Here is a 20,750-nt window from a genome sequence, read left to right on the forward strand (position 1 = left end):
AAATATATTTTACTCTAAAACTGCAAGAAAAATAAAGTCAAATATCTGAACAAGTTGTATTCCAAATTTTAGGTTGATATCTCAAAAAATGAGCTTTCAGTAAGATTTTATTCGGACGCAGTACCCAACTTTTTCACTAGGTGAACACCAGACTCCATTACTGCCCATATAAGGGCGCCTCCATTTTCATATGTTTTGAGTGATCTGAACCATGTATTTCCATAATTTTCATACAATTTATGAAGTAGACATCCTATTCAGAAGTAGTAGGGGTGGTTTGGCAGTATTTGATTTGAATTAAACCTCTAATAAATGCATAAAGACTACGTTATAGCGTTATAGCTCGCAGCCGCATTACAAATTGAGAATCCATACATTTTTCTTTATATTTAAAACATTTTCAGACCTTTTTTCTCATAAAATGGAATTGGTGTTATCTTTTGAACTCATGGCATGAAAACAAACGGAGGTTTCTACCAATCTTTCATGATTTTTCATGTTTATTGTTATTTCAAAATAAAGGCCTAAATACTCCTAATGAATATGAAATATTCTTGTTGCAAATTGATAAATTTCTGCTCCTCTGTAATATATTTTAGATAACAGCCACCAAATATGAAAACTAGAGATTTTAAGCTTTCAAATGATATATAGTTTGGCAATATTACTTTAGGTTTTTACTAAGATATTATTGTTTTAAACATGCAATGGCAAATGGGCCCGCCGGCGCTTTTGTATTTTTCTCGTTCCTCAATACTGATTGTAAAAAAAATGGACAAATGATTGTATCCTAATTTAAATAAAGTGCAAAAAACTTTAACAGAAATATTTTACTTGTATTTCCTAAAATAATAATTGAAGTGACTGGCAGCAGCAGAACATTAAACACTAACAGATCTCTCAAGATCTCAGCATTTTCACTCGGTACAATCCAGCTTGACTTTATTTCTTTCATACAAAACTTCTTATTGAGAGGTTTAGTTGTTGGTGTCTTATTGAAGAAAAAAAAAATTGAAAAATAAAAACCATTATGGTGATCAGTGTTCTCTTTATTTGGACTCTTGACACTTTTTTTTATGTAAATCTTTTTAAATCTTGAAATCATTTTCTGTTGCTGCTTTAACTGTCTGTTTCTGAATATGTTGAGTTACATTTTAGGAAATTTAGACTTTCACATGCTAAATATATAAGATGGCACAAGTCATTTATTGACAGGATCAGATTATGTTTCATTAATTTTCTGTTGTTACAGTTTAACTGGTAAAATCCTTAGCCATTTAATTTCATCAAGATTGCAGAAGAATGGAAAGAGTGTGTCAGTAAAGGTGGTTGTGAATGTGTGTAGATGTGTGTTAGTTAAAGGATCAGAGAATGTCACCGTTCCTCTGTCATAGTCCAGATCAACTCTCACACGCTCAAGATCCTGTTCAACAGGAAAACCAGACCCAGAAAGTCTGTACGGATCGTACTCCACAGACCAAACATCAGTGTTACAGAAATCACGTCCCTTCCTCTGGTTTGATGCTGTAGTTACTCCAAGACTCCAGCATTCACTCTCTTTAACCTCCACATCCCAGCTGTGTGTTCCTGAGTTAAAACCCTCTGAACCCAGAACACAATCAAAGATGTCAAATCTCTCTGGATTATCAGGAAGAGGTTGTTCGTCCCAGCTGTATCTCACACTGGTCAGATCATCAGACAGGACGAGACGTGGATGAGCCGAGTTTGGATCCAGAATCACAGGAGCTGATGAGACACAATCAACAGGTACTTTTGTTCTGTTGTTCATATAATGCACACAGATTGTTATGAATTACGACACTCGTCCTATTGATCAAGCAGTGCTGCGCAATCAGTTTTTAAACTCATCATTCACTAAAAGCTTTAAACTACAGCATCATTTAGACCAGCGGTGCCCAATCCTGCTCCTGCCAATCGACTGTCCTGCACAGTTTATCTCCAACCCTAATCAAACACACCTAAAGCAACCAATTAAGGTCTTCGGGATCACTTGAAAATTAAAGGCAGGTGTGTTTGATTAGGGTTGGAGATGAACTGTGCAGGACAGTCGATCGGCAGGAGCAGGGTTGGGCACCCCTGATTTAGACACACACAGACAGCAAGAATCAGCAAATGAATCTCAACAATGCTGACAATCAACTAAGTTCAGTTGATTTAATCTTTTTTCAGTTCTTTTTGTTTCTCTTGATCAGTGATTCTGCTTGTTAACAGCAGGTGTTCATCAGTATACGAATTAACTCACCTGTTTTTATTCACTCAGTCAATTGGACTATATTAGTGAACTAATGTAGGGAATAGTGAATGAGGGTATAGGGTGTGATTTGGAACACAGACTCTGAGTGTCGTCTTTGAGCGCTGTTAATTCACAGTATATTCCTGTAGGCTACTTTCTCGAAAACGTCAAATATTACCCAGAATGCATTGTTTTCTACTGTGTATTACTGTTTTATGTAGTACTGTAGTATCGGATCGGTACTCTGTATCGGCCAATACTGAATCCCAGGTATTGTATCAGAGGAGGAAAAAACGGATCGGAGCATACTTATCTCTGAGCAGTGTTGAATTAACTGGGGATTTTGCTCTGTATTACATTTGTCTTTGAGAAATTTCAGATTTTCATCTAATGTCAACAGAGCTGATATTGACAAAAACAATCAATCATTCTACACAGCTAAATTAACACTGCTCAGTGTTTATATAATCCACACTCAGACTGTTATAAGTAACACTGAAGCAGTGTTGAAGTTAATGAGATAATTAAGTGATAAATTGTGTGATGATTGAGCATTATTGAATACACCTGATGTTAACAAGCAGAATCACTGAAGGAGAAAATTTTAAGTCATAATTATGGTGATCAGTGTTTGCTTTAGTTGGGCTCTTGACCCTTATATTTTTAACTTAAAATTTAGTTTAGCTGCTATAATTCAGTGATTCAAGCAAACACTGATCTCCATAGTGGTGACTTTAAAAAAAAGTCATTAATTGAGTGATGATTAGGTGCTGCTTCAGTGTTACTTATAACACTCTGAGTGTGGATTATATAAACACAGCAGTGTTTATTTAACACTGGGGATTTTGCGGTGTAAACTGTATAGATCTGTTATATCACTGTAACTGATAAATATCATTATTTTTTTACAGCTCATTTAGTGCATCTAATTTGGTAATTCAAACATAATGCTAAAATATGTAAATCTTCCCTCATATGTGATTTTATGACTGATTTTTGGTGCAAATCAACTGAACGCATGTGATAGTGAAATTCGTAGTTGTAGAGAATAGCCACACATGTTTTAAGAGGTGCAAACTTGTAGACTTTTTTTCTCTCCCACAAACACTTTCTCAAATTCTTCATTGCAGGTGGACAAATCCTATTCTACAAATCACAAAATAAGAAACTCGTATACTCACATTTTTGCCACAGTTGCTGTCAGGCCCGGATTGGCCATCTGGCAATTCTGGCACATGCCAGAAGGGCCGGTGTGATTTTCTATTGTTTTGGGCCAAGCTGACCACGTTGCTGCACCGTTATCGCAAAAAAGTTTTTACGCTCGCATGAGGAGGTTTTTCAGGCAATTCGAAAAAGGAATATTTCGCAAAACTGCAATGGAAACAGTTTTTGCGCATTTACAGTCACCTGAAGACGCGGTGTGTTTGGGGTCCGTGATATAGGCTACGCAAATAATAGGCTAATAAATATCATCATTATTATAGCAGTTATTAGGCTACATATTTAGAAGACGCTTTTATCCAAAAAAAAGGAACAAAGCAATTCGTCAAATGTCATTCATAATGGTTAGACAATAATAATACAGGGCTAAGATTATCACAAATAAACACAAGATTTTGACGCATATCCAAGTGTTTGCTGAGCGCACATGGCACGGAGGCGCGGCCGCGAACACTTGCTTTTTCCTATCAACAGTAGAAACAACTTAAAATAGGCCTACTCCATAATTTCTGGTCATACAGAAAATAATAATACATTATTCGCCACTATGATTTTATTTGTGTAAACTCACAATAACAAGAAAACGTTGTGCTTTTGTAAAATAAAATAAAACAATCATGCGCGCTTTCATGATCTCCGTGAACTGGAGCGCGAGAACTGAAACAAAGTATAGCCTATGTAGGCTAAAGCTTGAAGTGTCCACTTTAAAACGAACAAATTCGAATCGAAAGCTAATACATTCTGATGATGTAATCCTTATGAAAGGTGTAGGCTATTTCTCTCTAAAGGTGCATTCGCGCGGCGCGCCTCAGCGGAGATGGAGATATGTTTTTAGCCGACACTGATTTAGAAAACAATAGTTTATTAATAAACAATTAAAATGCCTCGTTATTTTTCAGACAGATTTATTATCATTAGCTTATAACTCACCTACATCACCTTGTGGTTCCAGAGACATAAATATGGCTCTTCTCATTCAGCACTGCGGGAAAAATATAATTTCCAGGTTCTAATTTGCCCTTAGAAAACCATTAAAATCTACATTTTTTTCGTATTAAGTTGTAAATATTTTAAATGTTTAATAAAGGGGCAAAAAGTCAAAGAAACATCTGAAATTTAGTCGATATATTATTATTTTTGCACAGCATTTGTGTACAGTTCAAATTTTAAAAAAAATTGCTGGTTAACTTTGCATTTTAAATTAAAAAATCACCGTTCATTTTTCGTTTTGCAATACGGGTTAAAAAAGGAAAAACGAATGGACACAAATGTACACTGACCGTTTGGACAGAGTTCTTTATTAAATTCATAAAATAAACAATAATTAGGCTTCAGGAATACTGGATTCTAAACCTCAAAGAAATGCCACAATCAAGACCTCGGGGCAGAAATGAGAGAGAAACACCCAGAAACTCCTTAGCAGTATGCGTCTTTCCCTGCCATTAATGCTTGGATAACACACCACGTCTCATTCCATTAATAATAATAATAATAGGCTTGTTTGAGATGAGCAAAATCTGCGCAGAACCGATCACCGGTGATCAGCGCGAGATGCATGCCGGTTAGAAATGTGTCCGAGTGCGGTCCGCCTTGCTCTGATGTCATGCTGACGTGTGTCAAAAAACTCTCGCGACCGCAAGGCGCACGTGTCGGATTCTGCAGTCGCGCGCAGTTGCTCTCCAGCGACTGCGCTGATCAAAAGCATGATGGGAAACGACTTGCTGACGGCACAGCTTAATGCTCATTGGTTTAAACAACCGTGATGTATTGTTCTCTTTTAAAATGTTTGATTTTAAAACTCTGATATCATGTTTTATGTGTATAGATTATGTGTGGATATCCCCAAACTCTCTGACAGTGCGATCTATGTGATGTAATTTAAAAAAATAAAATAAAAAATAAAAACACATATCTGTAAAGAAAAAAAATGATTCATAAACATATAGGCCTATTTAAAATGGAATTAAATAAGTACTTTGGGTGTCTTGTTCATTATATTTATTTTCATATTCAAGCAACAAAACTTAAAATACATCCAGTTTATTAGCAACACCGTGCACGAGTGTGAATCCCGCGATATCCGCCTTTGATCTCACAGGTGTCAGATCCACTGCGAGAAGAGCGATCTGTCCGGCTTGCCTGCGCTTTTTTCACTCCTCCTCTCACTGCAGCCGCCTACTCTCGACTACATATCAGGCGAGGCAAGGCGCATCTCAAACAAGCCTAATGTCTAGTGTGGTGGTGGCTGATAGACCCGTTGCCATGATGTTTAAATGACTTATCGCGAGAGAAAAAAAAGGACGTTGTATCGCATAACATCAGTTAATGGAAACGCCGTCATTTCGCAATAGTTTTTTATCGACATTTAGAAAAAATCGCAAAAGTTTTGCGCAAATCTGTAATGGAAACGCGCCTAAATTGCTGCCTTGTATGGTGTGTCTCAGTGGGAAAAATGTTCAGATTCTGGGGACGTTTTTTAACGTCATCAATTAGTTGGGCCGGTGAAAACCACAAATGCCAGGGCCGAATTTTGGTCCCAGTCCGGCCCTGGTTGCTGTAATGAATATGGTGCAAAACGCATTTACACAACTGCATTAAAAAATGAAGTCACGGAGAAATGTGAATGTGAATTCATGCAATGAGAGTTGCACACTTGTAGAATATTTTCTCACAAATGTCTTGTATATTTTTCTAGCACAAACACAAGTAACATAACTACAACTGCTTGAATCTGCTGCGACCAATCTCAAACACTGTTTTTCGCGTTCAAGTGACAAGTTTCGCGCGCTCTCCCTTTTGCACCATTGATCTATGTGAAATGTGGAGCAAAAGTGAGTTTTGCATCTGTAGAGGCAGTGGGCGGAGCCTACATTAATATTCATGAGTTTCCTGGGCATGCGCGTGGAACTGCTCGCTTTTGTTCACGCTCCTCTTTTCTCAGCAGGTTTAATGGAATATTTAAAAAAAGGTAAATATAGTTTCAGTGTATTTTCAACTTAAAATACAATTGTGTATCATGTCATAAAGTTGACAATGTTTTTATTAGTTTGCACGTTTTGTGCATTCGTCAATGAATGCATCTTTGTGGAAGAGAAAAAAAGTCTACAGGTTTGCAACTCTTAAAACATTTCTCTCTGTGACTTCAAATGTACTGATACACATGTGTGGCTATTCTCTACAACTACAGATTTCACTGTCACAGGCGTTCAGTTGTTTTGCACCAAAAATACCTTCATATTATTTCCAGTGTGTAACATCACAGATCTTCTGCAGACTCACTGTTTTGGACGATGTCCTGCATCTTCTTCCAGACTCTGAACGGCAGGTTGCCCAAGTATCGTGACACATGAATCAAAGCTCCAGAAGCCATCTGTGGATCCGGCTGTGAGATCTGGACTCTGGAGGAACATTCAGGAGTCAGAACTGCAGTGGCTTTTGATCAGAACCAGAGAGACCAGAGACACCAGCAGATCACTCACCTTTCCATTGAGACTGGAAACTCCTGCAGAACAAACACACCATTTATCATCAAGAACTCAATCATCAATCAATCAATCAATCAATCAATGATGTGAAATCAGACCTTCAGAAAGCAGACGTCATTGGCTTTCATCATCTCCTCCATGTCTTTGATTGTGTGTGAAAGATCTGAGATGTGTGTGTTCATCTCCTCAAGCTTCTCCTTCATCATTTGCTTCTTCTGCTCCTCTTCCTCCCTCAGTGCAGTGATTGTAGCTTCTTCTTTATCTCTGAGGAACTGATGAAGCTTCTGAAACTGCTGTTTAATCTGACGCTCTGTGCGCTCAGCTTGAGACTGAAATCAAATCACATTCACTTCAATCATCTCAAAGATGCAACTGATTCTGGAGCAGCATGAAGAGTGAGTGGGGAAATGTGGGTTAGTTAACTACAACTTTAACTTTTCAGTCAATAAAGGAACATGGATTTATGTCAAAAACATGTCAGCTGTTCTAATCCTACCTTGATATAGTACCTATATCAAAAGAATAAATCATTTTGATATATCAATCCTCACCTTGATGTGTCGAACTGTTTTCTGAAACTCTTCTTTATTGTTTTTATTGTGTTGAAGTTTCTCTTGTAAGGACTTCAGTGCTGTATTGAGCTCCTCCTAGAATTCCAACAGAAAATCTATAAGATACTAGAGATTTTTGCAATGTGTTCTGAAATAAATCCATCCATCCACCCATCCATCCAACGCAGGGACAGGTAGAACGTGCAAACTTCACACACACTGGCTCAACTGAAACTCGAACTGGGGACCTTCTTGCCTTCAGGCGACAATGCTACCCACTGAGCAGCCCTATATTTAAACCCGTCTTACCTTATATAATGGAACGACTTCACTGATGGGTCTGAGTGTGTGATTGTCGTGTTTCTGTTAGTTAATACACACTAAACACACAGGCTGTTTGTCCTCCAGACAGAAGAGTTTGAGTTTCTCACTGTGTAAACTGCAGATCTCCTCAGACACTGATGAACACCTCTCATTTCTCTCCTTCAGGAACGACTCACACACGTTTTTTAACACAAGATTACATGGAGGATCAGTTTTTGAGGATCTTCTCCTACAGACAGGACACTGTTGAGTTTTCTTGGTTCTCCAGAACTGTTGAAGACACTCTTTACAGAAACTGTGACTACATGATAAAACAACAGGAGCCTTGAAGATTTCACAGCACACGGTACAAGAAAGCTCTTCTGCAGATGAAGCCATTTTCACTGTTTGAGCTCCAGCAATATAAACTTGACTTTAACTTTCTGAATGATGTTTTCAAATATGAATAACCACGAGAATCACAAAGATCTGCTGTCTGTTCAGAAACAAACTTTTCAAAAATAGTTCCTCATTTTTCTTCATTCTTCATTGATCACTGAATCTTTTTTGCTTTTTGTCATTAGAGAAGAGAGTCAGTTTGACAGAATGGAAAAATAACAAGTCAATCTCTTCCTGGTAAGTGTTGAAAAAGGCTGATCACCATTCGTGTGTTTAAACAAGAACTTCCGGATTTCTGTAGGTTAAATTTTAACAAAATGGATTCAAAATTAACTTGCATTGAAACATTCTCAAGCATAATCCTAAAAAAAAACCTTGAACCAAACACAAAAGAACAATGAAAACACACAAAAATTGATAAAGGCACTTTATTGCTCTTTATTTGTGACAGAGTTTCTCCAGGGTCTGTCATGAACAAATCTCTGTCAAAATGAGTTCTTGACATTCTGAAGTTTCAGTGATAAACTCACGTTTGCCTATCATGTTGATTGTCAGTGTTTGGAGACACAAGCAGAGCTGAGTAGAGAAACCAAAAACTGTACTCAAGTAAAAGTACCAGCATTTATAGAAATAATTACTCAAGTAATAAAACTAACTATTTGAATAATTACTTGAGTAAGAGTAAAAAAGTATCCAATGAAAAGACTAATCAAGCTTTTCAAACTTACAATTCATTGAATTTGTAAAGAATATGTAAAGAGGCACTGATATGAAAAAAAGACAGCATTATGCAATGTGTGTAGTGTGCAGTGTGGACCATAAGATGGTCTGCAGTCATCATTTATAGAAGTATATCAGTATAGAGTACTTATGAAACTGAAGCAGGGTTGGCACATCAAGGGTGAATAAGTCCTTAACTTTTTTTGATCATGAACGGCATCATGATGAGTTTGTTCTGCCCACAAATCCGGCCTCCTGGATCTTCTGCAAATAATCAAACCACTCTTGAGAACAGGGGGGGAAACCCATCTGATGCCACTTTAGATGACATAGTTAAGGATTTGTTATCGTTTTTTAATGGGTTTGAGTGCTTACGTGAAACAAAAAAAAAGATTAAAGACACATGTGACATTAAAAAGGAACATGGTGATTGCTGGTCAGCTGATGATATCAAACGAGCTTGGAAAGAAACACAAAGAATGGACATCAAATCAAAAACACGACGGCACTGGGCTCGTGTGATAATGTTGCAGGCATTAAAAAGATGTTTGTATTATGGTGGGTTTAATAGAATAGAAGCACAGTCTGATCTGAAGGAGGTTGAAACTTCCTCAAAACTGGCAGAAGAAATCACACCCTCTGAGACAGAACAAGTGCCTTCTGAAATCCCCTCATCTTCTGAGACGAGGAACAATATGGTTACCAAAGCAACGCGAAATGATGACAGCAATACTAGACCCACTATCAAGGAATTGTGTGTGAGCAATAAAGAGAATGTAAAAGAACAAACAATGAAAGAAAATCCTCCAGGCGGAGAAAATAAAGTGATGGTTCAGCCGCATTCAGAACTCAGCATTCAACCCCCCACAAAACGCTCGCTCAATGAAATATCAGGCAGTCAGGATTCTGATACTTTTGAAAGAAATAATGAAGAGATATATCCATATAATCTGAGAAATAAGACGGAGGATGGATAACGGATAAGAGGTTTAAACAAATCTAGTTCTCAAACCGTCTACATACGGATTCCACTTTCAGTCATGTCTGGAAATGAATCAACCTGTAAGCCAGAACAAGTTACAAATGTCAACCCTACCTATAAATTAATAGACCGAGTTCCTAATCTTACTGAAATAAGAAAAAAAAAATCGTATGCTATGTTATACGACAATCGAACCAGGAATGCTGCATGGGTGTATGAGATATTGAACAAGAGTACTTTGGAAAAAGAGAAGGATTTTACAAGAGTTTATAAAGTGGATGACTCAATTCATCCATTCTTCCAAACATCTGACGTCAACAATCTACAAGGTAATACTCATGATAAAGGTCATCTTGCTGCGGCTGCCAATCACCAGTGGTGTGAGGAAGCCTTTAATGACACAAATGTGTTCAGCAACATCACAATGCAGGATTCGAACTTAAACAGAAACGAGTGGGGAACATTTGAAAACGACTTGCGAGATAAAATTCAAAATAATGCACATATCCGTAATGTCCATGTGTACACTGGACCACTTTACGTGCCCAATAGAACTAGAGTGAGTTATTTGATGAAACATGGCAAAGCAGTGCCGACTCACTATTTTAAGGTGGTAATTGAGGAGAACATAGATGATACAGTAAAGCTGGAGAGCTATGTGGTGCCCAATCAGGGAATAACAGTGAACATACAACAATACAAACAGCCAATTAACTATATTGAGCAAGTCTCTGGGCTGATCTTCATAGAAAGCTTGTACAAGGAAGAGGGAGACAGTCTGCAGACAGTGACATGGAAAGGAGAAAACCAACATGGAAAAACATGTGAAGCTAAATCAAATGTCAGAGTAAGCACAGTGATATGATACTGTGCCGATGTCTAACGTGTTTATGACACTGAAACACACTGAGTTGTGTTTGATCTTCCCTCATGAACTGACCATCTGAAGATGAAAAGAGGGAACATTTGTTTGACTAAGCCTGCATTATTCTCACTAGTGGTTAAAACCATACCATGTTTACTAGTCACATGTTTTGATTCATGATTGTCTTTCTGTTCTAGTGTTCTGCAGTCAGTTCGTCAATTAGTTCTGGGCCCGTATTTATCAAGCCTCTGAGAGTTACTCACAAGAACACTGCTAAGAATTGACTTAAGAGTTGTAGGGAAATGTTTCAATATGGAATTAAATGTACCTCATACACTCAGACATATGCACACACATAAAAGCCATCTTACACAGACACCTCTTACACAGACATGTAAGCTAAGCATTAAAGTCACAAGACTGTGTTTTCCCCAGACTCTCTAAAACCCAAAGCAGCCTAGAAAGGAACAATGTAAGGTATATATATCTCAGAAAAAGTATGTTCAGGGTGTGTTCATTTTTTGATGTTCATCTCTAGAGTGAGTTTTCTTTAGATTTTTTTTGCTCAAAACTGCTTGCGATTTTATAACCTGCATGATGAACTCAAGACAAGAACAAGTTATTATTAACAGATTGCTTGCTTGAACTGCTTAGAAGTAAGTTACTCTTGGTACATCTATTCTAAATATAAACTGGCGTTACGTCCGCGATATTAATGCGATATGGCTCAGCTTGTCAGTTACCTACGGCTCTTTGTAGTAAATGCCGCTCCATCTGAAAGCAGGTGAAGGCGGTTTACTACTAATCAAGGAACCGGCTTTACTGACGAGATGCGCATGACAATATCGTGCGATATATCGCCCAGCCCTACTGAAACATGCTTTATAATTGTCACCATTGTTGAGATTCACAGACTGATTCTTGATGTCTGTGTGTGCCTACATGAACTAATTTTTTTTGTAGAAGTTTTTTTTTATTGATTTGAACAGTTGGATTTCATTGAAAAGACAAAAAATAGTATGCACTACAATGACAGAGCTGCTATAATCCATAAGGTAAACTTAACTCAGAAATTGGGTTCTATATGAGTTCAGTGATTCAGGGCAAATGATTGTGATATAATGATTATGATAAAACACAACCAACATCATCAGATCATCTTTGCTAATTGATCATCTGGCTGTTATAACTCATGTATAGCAGCCAGACAAAATATAATGTTATTGATGTGAGGGTCAAGAGCCCAACTAAAGCAAACACTGATCTCCATAATGGTGACTTCAAATTCCGTAATCATCACTCAATTATTCACTTAATTATCTCATTAACTTTAACACTGCTTCAGTGTTCATTTAACACTCAGCTCAGAGTTTAATTGGGTCGCTTAAAATGACTTAATTCCATTTGTTTAACGTAACCCAGTTATGTGCAACCTGTTGACATAAAAAAGTTAATTTAAGCCAACATATCAGAACCTGTTGACATAAAAAAGTTAATTTAAGCCAACATATCAGAACCTCTTGACATAAAAGTTAATTTAAGCCAACATAGCAAAACCTGATGACATAAAAAAGTTAATTAAAACCAACATATCATTTATTTTAATCTGTTGAAGTTACATGAACAAATTATGTTTGTTTAACGTAACCCAGTTATGTGCATCCTGTTGACATAAAAAAGTTAATTTATGGAACCTGTTGACATAAAAAAGTTAATTAAAGCCAACATATCATTTTTTTGAGTGATGCGTTTTATATTTAATATATTAAATATAAAACGCATGTGTAGACTGATATTTTTCTAATGTCTGGAGCCCTTATAACTCTGGTTGTTGGAAGGGATGTGTCGCAATTCTGCCTTCTCACACCGCAAGTCCTCAACAACTTAGTGGATCTGAGTGTCGCGATTTCGGTTTCATATCGCATATTGTTACAGCCATAAGATCGCGATTCAGCATCGTCAACTTCATCTTTGCAGCCGACACTATAGCAGCGGATGCCAGAAATGTGCTTTTGGATTCAGTGCAGACTGAAGTGTAAACAGAAAGTTATATCTTGATGTATACATTTTTACATGTGTTTATTTTGCAGCTATAATATACAAATGCAAACAAATCATTCCAAATGCAAGACTTGATAAGGTCTTTCTTACGGAACAAAAATATATGAAAATATACTGCAAAATATAATGATATATATTACATAATACATTTCCATATATGGGTAACTAGTGCTTAATAAACTGCAATATGTGCATTGACCATGTATGGCTATACATATGTTTTATTCAATATATTGTAATATATGAGCACAAATATATTTTCAAATACACTGTTAAACCATTTAATATATTGATCATTCATATATGGGAAATATATTTTCTTATCATAAGGGTATATAGGCACAGTTATGATGGGGATGAGTCAGCAATGGGCTGTTTCTGAATATCTGTTGCACACAACTTCCTCTTTGAACAATGGGAATGCGTCGGTAAACATTCTAGAAGGGAGTTGATGCCCACAGAAAATGAAGGAATGCTTCGAATGAAGGGACTCTCTATTATACTCTTGACAATGTGGACTATATGAATTCATCATTTGATACACTTTTTTATTTTGAATATGAAAACTACACTGTCAAAAATGCTGCAAAATTTACAGCAACTTTCTGGCAATTTTTACAACTAAAAATGTATCAACACTGAAGTTACTTAAACCGGACAATTCCTTTTTTCTAGATCTGCTGTAGAGCAGAAACAAACTTGGTTTCATTATTTTCCTGTTATCTGTGTAAAGCTGGTTTTAAACAGTCTGTATTGTGAAAAGCGCTATATAAATAAAGGTGACTTGACATCATCAGGAAGTGGTCTGATTCACTGATGACATCTGAAGTGTAGTCACTGTTCAGAATTGTGGTTTTAAATTTCAATCTTGTGCTACTGACCATTAGCCTGGATGCCAGACCAAACCCCGGCCACAATATTTTTTGGTCGGGAAGTTCGGTCTGGACTTGATCCGTTGAGGTATGCTCGATCCAGAAATGGTCTGGCCAATCAAATTGCCAGGGCGGGCTTTATACGATGATACATTTGGGCTTCCCCAGGTGCACCCCCGCCCAAATCTGCAGGCTTCAGCCAGGTGCTTCTCGATTTTTTTGCTTCACAAAATGATTCACTGTTGTCACACGTTGGTGACCTCTGCTGGTCAGAACAATGTAAATGCAACAAAAACTCAGCCCTAGCAAGATAAAACACCTTTTATTGTTTTATTGAGAGTAAAATCGAAAGGAAATTATGTTTTCTTTGTGTGTAAGTTTCTCTTATAAGGACTTCAGTGCTGTATTGAGAATTAAATTTAAATTATAATCTATTACATTAAATTATTTTATATATTATATTCATATATTCATATCATGAGCATAAGTGTTTATACTCATCTGTAAATCCGTCTTATATGATGGAACAACTTCACTGTTGGGTCTGAATGTGTGATTGACATATTTCTGTGAGTTAACACACACGTGACGACACACACCGGCTGTTTGTCCTCCAGACAGAAGAGTTTGAGTTTCTCACTGTGTAAACTGCAGATCTCCTCAGACACTGATGAACGCCTCTCATCTCTCTCCTTCAGGAACGACTCACACAAGTTCTTTAACACAAGATTCCCTTACGGAACAAAAATATACGGGAATATACTGCAAAATATTATGCAATATTACATAATACATTTTCATATATGGAAAACTAGTGTTTTTTTTTTTTTTAATACACTGCAATATATGCATTGACCATGTGTATTAGTGAATATAAAATATACACACAAATAAGACAACAATAGCATTATACTGTATGTAATATTCACAAAGTTGTATCCTTTATTGTGTACATATATTGCACATGCATGTTCACATATAAATGTGAATGTATGTACACACACACACACACACACACACACACACATTCACGGAATGAGTTACAACAGATTTCAAGTTCCCAGCATGCTTCCCAGATAGCAACATTGTTTCGGCCCAGATCCGGCCCACATCTGGCACTTGTGGGATGCGGATCTGGCCCACATGCAGCGTGGAATGACGGCCCTTGGGTGGCCCACTCCTGTTTGCCAGATCTAGGCCACAAGTAGGCCATAGCAATGCCACATGTCAGCCAAGAGCAAAGAAATAAACCAGAACTGGGCCTTATCTGAGCCACAAAATCTGTGTATATTAAATATTAAGTAATTGCAGCCTTAATAAGCCTGTTAACAAGCAGAATCACTGAAGGAAAGAAGAGAACAGAAAAAGAGACGAGCAGAAACACAAGAACTACAACTGACTTCAGACACAGTCTTAGATGAAATCACTTGAAGATAAAATAAGACATTAAATCTGTGAAGATCTCAGCAGAGGAGGATTAAACAACTCCACAAACAGCATTACCAGCTTCACTTATTACTAACCAGACTGACTTTTATGAGAAATAACAGAGGTTTAACTATAATGTGTTTAATTTGAAGTCACCATAACAGTGATTAGTGTTTCCATTAGTTGGGCTCTTAACTCTTAATATATCTTTTGTCTTTTTTTTTTGGCCGTTGTGACAGTATGTTTAGTCAAACACATTTGCAGCAGCAAAGAAAGATAAGGTGAAATAAGATCAGGTTATAATGGTTACCTGTTGATGGTTTAATAATCATCATGGAATAACTTGATTCACTGATGTCTTTGGAATCTAACAATTGTGTTGATCCATTAATACACAGCATAATCCCCAGTTTTAAATTAACACTGCTCAGTGTTTATATGAGTCCTCACTCAGAGAGTGTTAAATTAACACTGAAGCGGTGCTGAAGTTAATGAGATCATTAAGTGATTAATTAAGTGATAATTGAGCATTATTGAAGACACCTGATGTTAACGCAGAATCAATGAAGGAGAAAATCGTAATTGGTATGTTACCATTATGGAGATCAGTGTTTGCTTTAGTTGGGCTGTTGCCCCTTAAATCATTAACTTTAGATTTTGTTTGGCTGCTGTACCTGAGTTATAACAGCTGGAATGAACAAAGAGAAAAGGTGATATGATGGTGTTGGTTGTGTTTTAACATAATGATCAAATCAATTACAAAAAAAAAAAAAACTTCTGAAAATATTTCAGGTAGCCACATACAGACATCAAGAATTAGCGTATGAATCTCAACAATGGTTACAAAAAGATCACCTCTGAACATAAGCTCATTATTTATTCATGCAGCAATGCATGATGGGAGCCATGAATGAGATTTGATTGGTGGCTTCCAGAATACACTGCAAAATGCTTTATAATTGTCACCATTATTGAGAGTCACAGGCTGGTTCTTGATGTCTGTGTAAAAAAAAAGAAGAAAAAAACAGTTATGTATGTGATTAAGTTTTAAGAAAGTATTTGGATTACATTGTAAAAGTTACAAACATTATGCTTTTCAAGGACAGTGCTGCTATAATCAATAAAGCAAACGTAACTCAGTAATTGGGCTCTATATGAGTTCAGTGATTCAGGTCAAATGATTGTGAAATAATGATAATGTTAAAACACAACCAACACCATCATATCACCTTTTATCTTTGTTCATCTGGCTGTTATAACTCAACAGCCAAACAAAACTACAGTTAATAGCTTAAAGGGTCAACAGCCCAACTAAAGCAAACACCAATCTCCATAATGGTAACATACCAATTACGATTTTCTCCTTCAGTGATTCCGCTTGTTAACATCAGGTGTCTTCAATAATGCTCAATTATCACTCAATTAATCACTTAATTATCTCATTAACTTTAGCCCTGCTTCATTGTTCATTTAACACTTTCTGAGTGAGGACTCATATAAACACTGAGGAGTGTTAATTTAACACTGGGGGATTTTGCTGTGTATTAATGGATCAACACAATTGTTAGATTCCAAAGACAGCAGTGAATCAAGTTATTTCATGATGATTATAAAACCATCAACAGGTAACCATTATAACCTGATCTCCTTTCACTTTAGCTTTCTTTGCTGCTGCAAATGTGTTTGACTAAACACACTGTCACAACGGCCAAAAAAAGACAAAAGAAATATTAAGAGTTAAGAGCCCAACTAATGAAAACACTAATCACTGTTATGGTGACTTCAAATGAAACACATTAGAGTTAAACCTCTGTTAATTCTCAATAAAAACTTCTGTAGAAGTCTGACAGAAATAAAGTCAGTCTGGTTAGTAATAAGTGAGGCTGGTAATGCTGTTTGTGGAGTTGTTTAATCCTCCTCTGCTGAGATCTTCACAGATTTAATGTCTTCTTTTTTCTTCAGTTGATTTTATCTAAGACTGTGTCTGAAGTCAGTTGTAGTTATTGTGTTTCTGCTCGTCTCTTTTTCTATTCTCTTCTTTCTTTCAGTGATTCTGCTTGTTAACAGGCTTATTAAGGTTGAGATGACTCCATATTTAATTTACACAGAATTTGTGGCTCAGATAAAGTCCAGTTCTGGTTTATTTCTTTGCTCTTGGCTGACATGTGGCATTGCTATGGCCTGCTTGTGGCCCAGATCTGGCAAACAGGAGTGGGCCACCCAAGGGCCGTCATTCCACGCTGCATGTGGGCCAGATCCGCATCCCACAAGTGCCAGATGTGGGCCGGATCTGGGCCGAAACAATGTTGCTATCTGGGTTTGCTTCTGACTGTTAAAGGAGAGCAAATGTTAAAATTAGGTGTTATTTGATGTGTTTTGCTCAATATTAATATGGGAGGAGATCTGTTAGTGTTTAATGCTCTATTATTTTTTTATTTAAAAATGTTTTCTGGTATGTGTGAGTTTTTGGGGTCACTGCTGAAGAGTAGAGCCTGTGGTTCGGTTGACGATTGGTCGAAGGACATTAAGATTATAATTACTATATTTTAAAATGGCTGTCTACTCCTCAGAACAGTGATATTCTCTTGGATAAATTATTTAGTGCATGCAGGTGTTGTAGAGCTGTTGTCAAATAGCCTAAAAAGAATGAATAATTTATTATGTAAATAATTGAAAAAATATAAGAAATATATTACATTATATATTTCTCTATATATGTGTTTATGTTGCATGAGTAAATATATCTGCAATATACATGCAGTACCATATCTGATCACATATACATCTATATATTTTGAAGTGTATTATTGAATATAAAATTAATTACATATCAATCCTGTCTGGGATAGGAACTAGCCAAGAGTGAGGAGTCTTGTCAATTTCTTTATGTGAAACGTTTTCAAATATTTTATATTGATATTGTGTGAAATTGTCTTCTCATTATTTGTTGTTTTGCCTGTGAAGCACTTTGAGTTGCATTGCATGTATGCAAATTGCTATATTTATTATTATTAGGCTATTAGGCCTATTAATGATTAATTAGACGTGTAAAATAAAGGCTATAGTTATATTGTGACAAAAGTTAATATAACAAACTGTCAAAAGAAAGATTCTGTACTGTGAAAAAAAAGGGCCTATGAAAAAAAAATAAAGAGTGATCTTTATTTATTAGATCTTTTTTATTAACCATATTTTGCCTTCTCAAGCTATAAGCTACAAGTATTAATAATTGATGCTCTTCAAAGTCTGTGATTTTCATGAGTCTAATATTATGTTTCCATAGCCAACTTCTAGGCAGGCACTCGGGAAAAACGCATAGCTCCCTGTTTTATGGAAGTCCTATAGCATGCAGCATTTTATATAGGCCTATCTTTATTTCATGATCTTGACATGTTATTTTCTCATGAAAAATAATGAATGGCCTCTCAGGCTTCCGTATCTTAGTTAAAAACAACTCTCCCGGTTTGAAGCGCCAAAGTTTGGAAATGCGCCAAAGTTTGGGAAACGCCCCTTCTTGTTCCTCAGAGTCCACCTGGCAGTGTGGCACTTGAACTCAAGAGACTGAAGAGAGAGATGCTGGCTACAAGATGGCTGCTCGAATGGAGACAACGGTAAGAATATTTTTCACGCTTCTCAGTAAACTGACTGTGTCTGTATTTTATAAGGTCTTATATTACCATTTTCTCCAGAGACACATGCGCGCCGCCATCTTTGGAAATTGTCTTTGAACTTCCATTTTTTCGGTAACAGTATTTCTCTGGCATCGCTGTCGAAGAGTAATTAGCAGGTGAAGTGGATTTACTTATTGTAGAGTTAACGAAAGTTATCATGAGCATTGTAATGTTTAAAGTAGATGTCTTAACAAATGTCAGTAGACCGGGACACTTTTAAAACGAGCTGTTAATTCATAACTACCTGTAAGAAATGTGGAAATATAACGAGCGGATCGCTGAAAAGGGGGCGGGGCTATAAGGTTTTATTTCTTATGAAAACGATCAGTTTTATTGTCTACTTTATAACAGGACAGATCTCTCCTCATTCAAATTACTAAGTCCAGGTGATGTGAAGTTCGGATCATTTTACTGACTTTCTCGTTCATCAAAATGAACGAATCTTTATTCGAGTCATTTTGTTCATTTAAATGGCTTACTTTTAACAGGCAAAATTTCACCGAACACAAACATCTACATCTACTGTATAGTAGCCTATGTCACTTTGCCTTAGCGATCACTTGAATATACAGCTACAACTTCTCGCGCTCAATCGCGTCTGCCTGCGGATCGCTGATTGGCTAAAAGTGCGTGCTCGTCGGTGATGTCAACACTAACGCCAGCTGACTCTGCATGAGCGTGTGTGTACAGTAATGTCATGATGACTGATTTTATGGACTACATGCACTTTAGTTTCGTTTTTTTAACCAATTAGACTTTAAAATGTAGATGTTTGAAAACCGCCGAAATGATCCCAAACCAGCCCAAATTTTGACCACCCGCCCAAACCCTTTTTTACCCGCACAATCAAATTCAAAACCGCCCAATTGGGCGGGAACCCGCCCAATCTGGCAACACTGTGTCACACGTGACGTGACCATAGGCACGTGACAGACGCAATGAACGGATCATAAAAGAATCGTAGGATAAAGTTTTAGTGTTTAATCAAACAGCTCACTCAAGTAATTTAAACCATAATCCAACCTTTTCTCCAAAAAAAAAAACCTCTTTCCTTTAGGCTTAATTGTAATCAATTAATTTGCATTCTGCATTTGCAAGGACTGTCATGCCTTAACCAGTCCTTTCTTGGGCATCTAATAATTTTTTACTTTTCAGTCTGAGTTAAATCTCTTTTTTGGCTTATTTTATCTGTAAAAGAAAACGTGCCTATTAATTCTGCACGCACTGTATACCCAAAAAAAAACATTTTTCAAATGACCAGACATGATTAAATATATTGCTGTCCATTTTAAATGAACAATTTTATTTGCCTTTTGAGGAAAATACATATTTTAACATTTCTATACCGTTGTGGTATGAATAAAAAAAGAAACATGCGTTCAGCACATTCTCATATAACCTGACACCAGCTGATAAGCACACACAGTGTGATAATTATTTTTTTTTTTTTTTTTTTTTTTACATGCTTTTTAAATATCACACTTCTGTGTAATATTTATGCATTCCAGTATTATAATAAAAAAAAAAGTTACATTTATTTATTTACATTGGTTACTTGGTCATGGCATGTAACCCCCCACCCCCCACACACACACACACAACACAAATAATAAGTTAACCCCTGCATGAGAACAAAAGAGTACAATGAGAAAAAGAAAAGAAACCTTTCTTCAAATTTATAATTCTTGAGTAACTTGATTGTATAATGATCAAACAAATTAATTACCAAACATGTGCATATACACTCACCGGCCACTTTATTAGGTACCCCATGCTAGTAACGGGTTGGACCCCCTTTTGCCTTCAGAACTGCCTCAATTATTCGTGGCATAGATTCAACAAGGTGCTGGAAGCATTCCTCAGGGAGTTTGGTCCATATTGACATGATGGCATCACACAGTTGCCGCAGATTTGTCGGCTGCACATCCATGATGCGAA

The 20,750-nt window shown here is 36.7% G+C and overlaps 1 protein-coding gene and 1 pseudogene across 1 annotated transcript in view; one reads left to right on the top strand and one right to left on the bottom strand.

Annotated features, from left to right (window-relative positions):
- Nucleotides 1-1,222: 1,222 nt before the first annotated feature.
- On the bottom strand, nucleotides 1,223-8,219 carry LOC130106302 (nuclear factor 7, brain-like; annotated as a pseudogene).
- A 10,509-nt stretch (nucleotides 8,220-18,728) lies between these two features.
- Nucleotides 18,729-20,750, top strand: part of LOC130106303 (uncharacterized) — a 40,760-nt gene continuing 38,738 nt past the window's right edge. Inside the window, exon 1 of the mRNA XM_056272372.1 lies at nucleotides 18,729-18,752. Coding sequence (XP_056128347.1) covers nucleotides 18,729-18,752 — 24 coding nt within the window. The remainder of the gene's footprint in view (nucleotides 18,753-20,750) is intronic.

Source organism: Rhinichthys klamathensis, unplaced genomic scaffold, assembly GCF_029890125.1.
Source record: "Rhinichthys klamathensis goyatoka isolate OS25496 unplaced genomic scaffold, OSU_Roscu_1.1 h1tg000336l_1, whole genome shotgun sequence".
In the NCBI taxonomy this organism is placed as follows: Eukaryota; Metazoa; Chordata; class Actinopteri; order Cypriniformes; family Leuciscidae; genus Rhinichthys; species Rhinichthys klamathensis.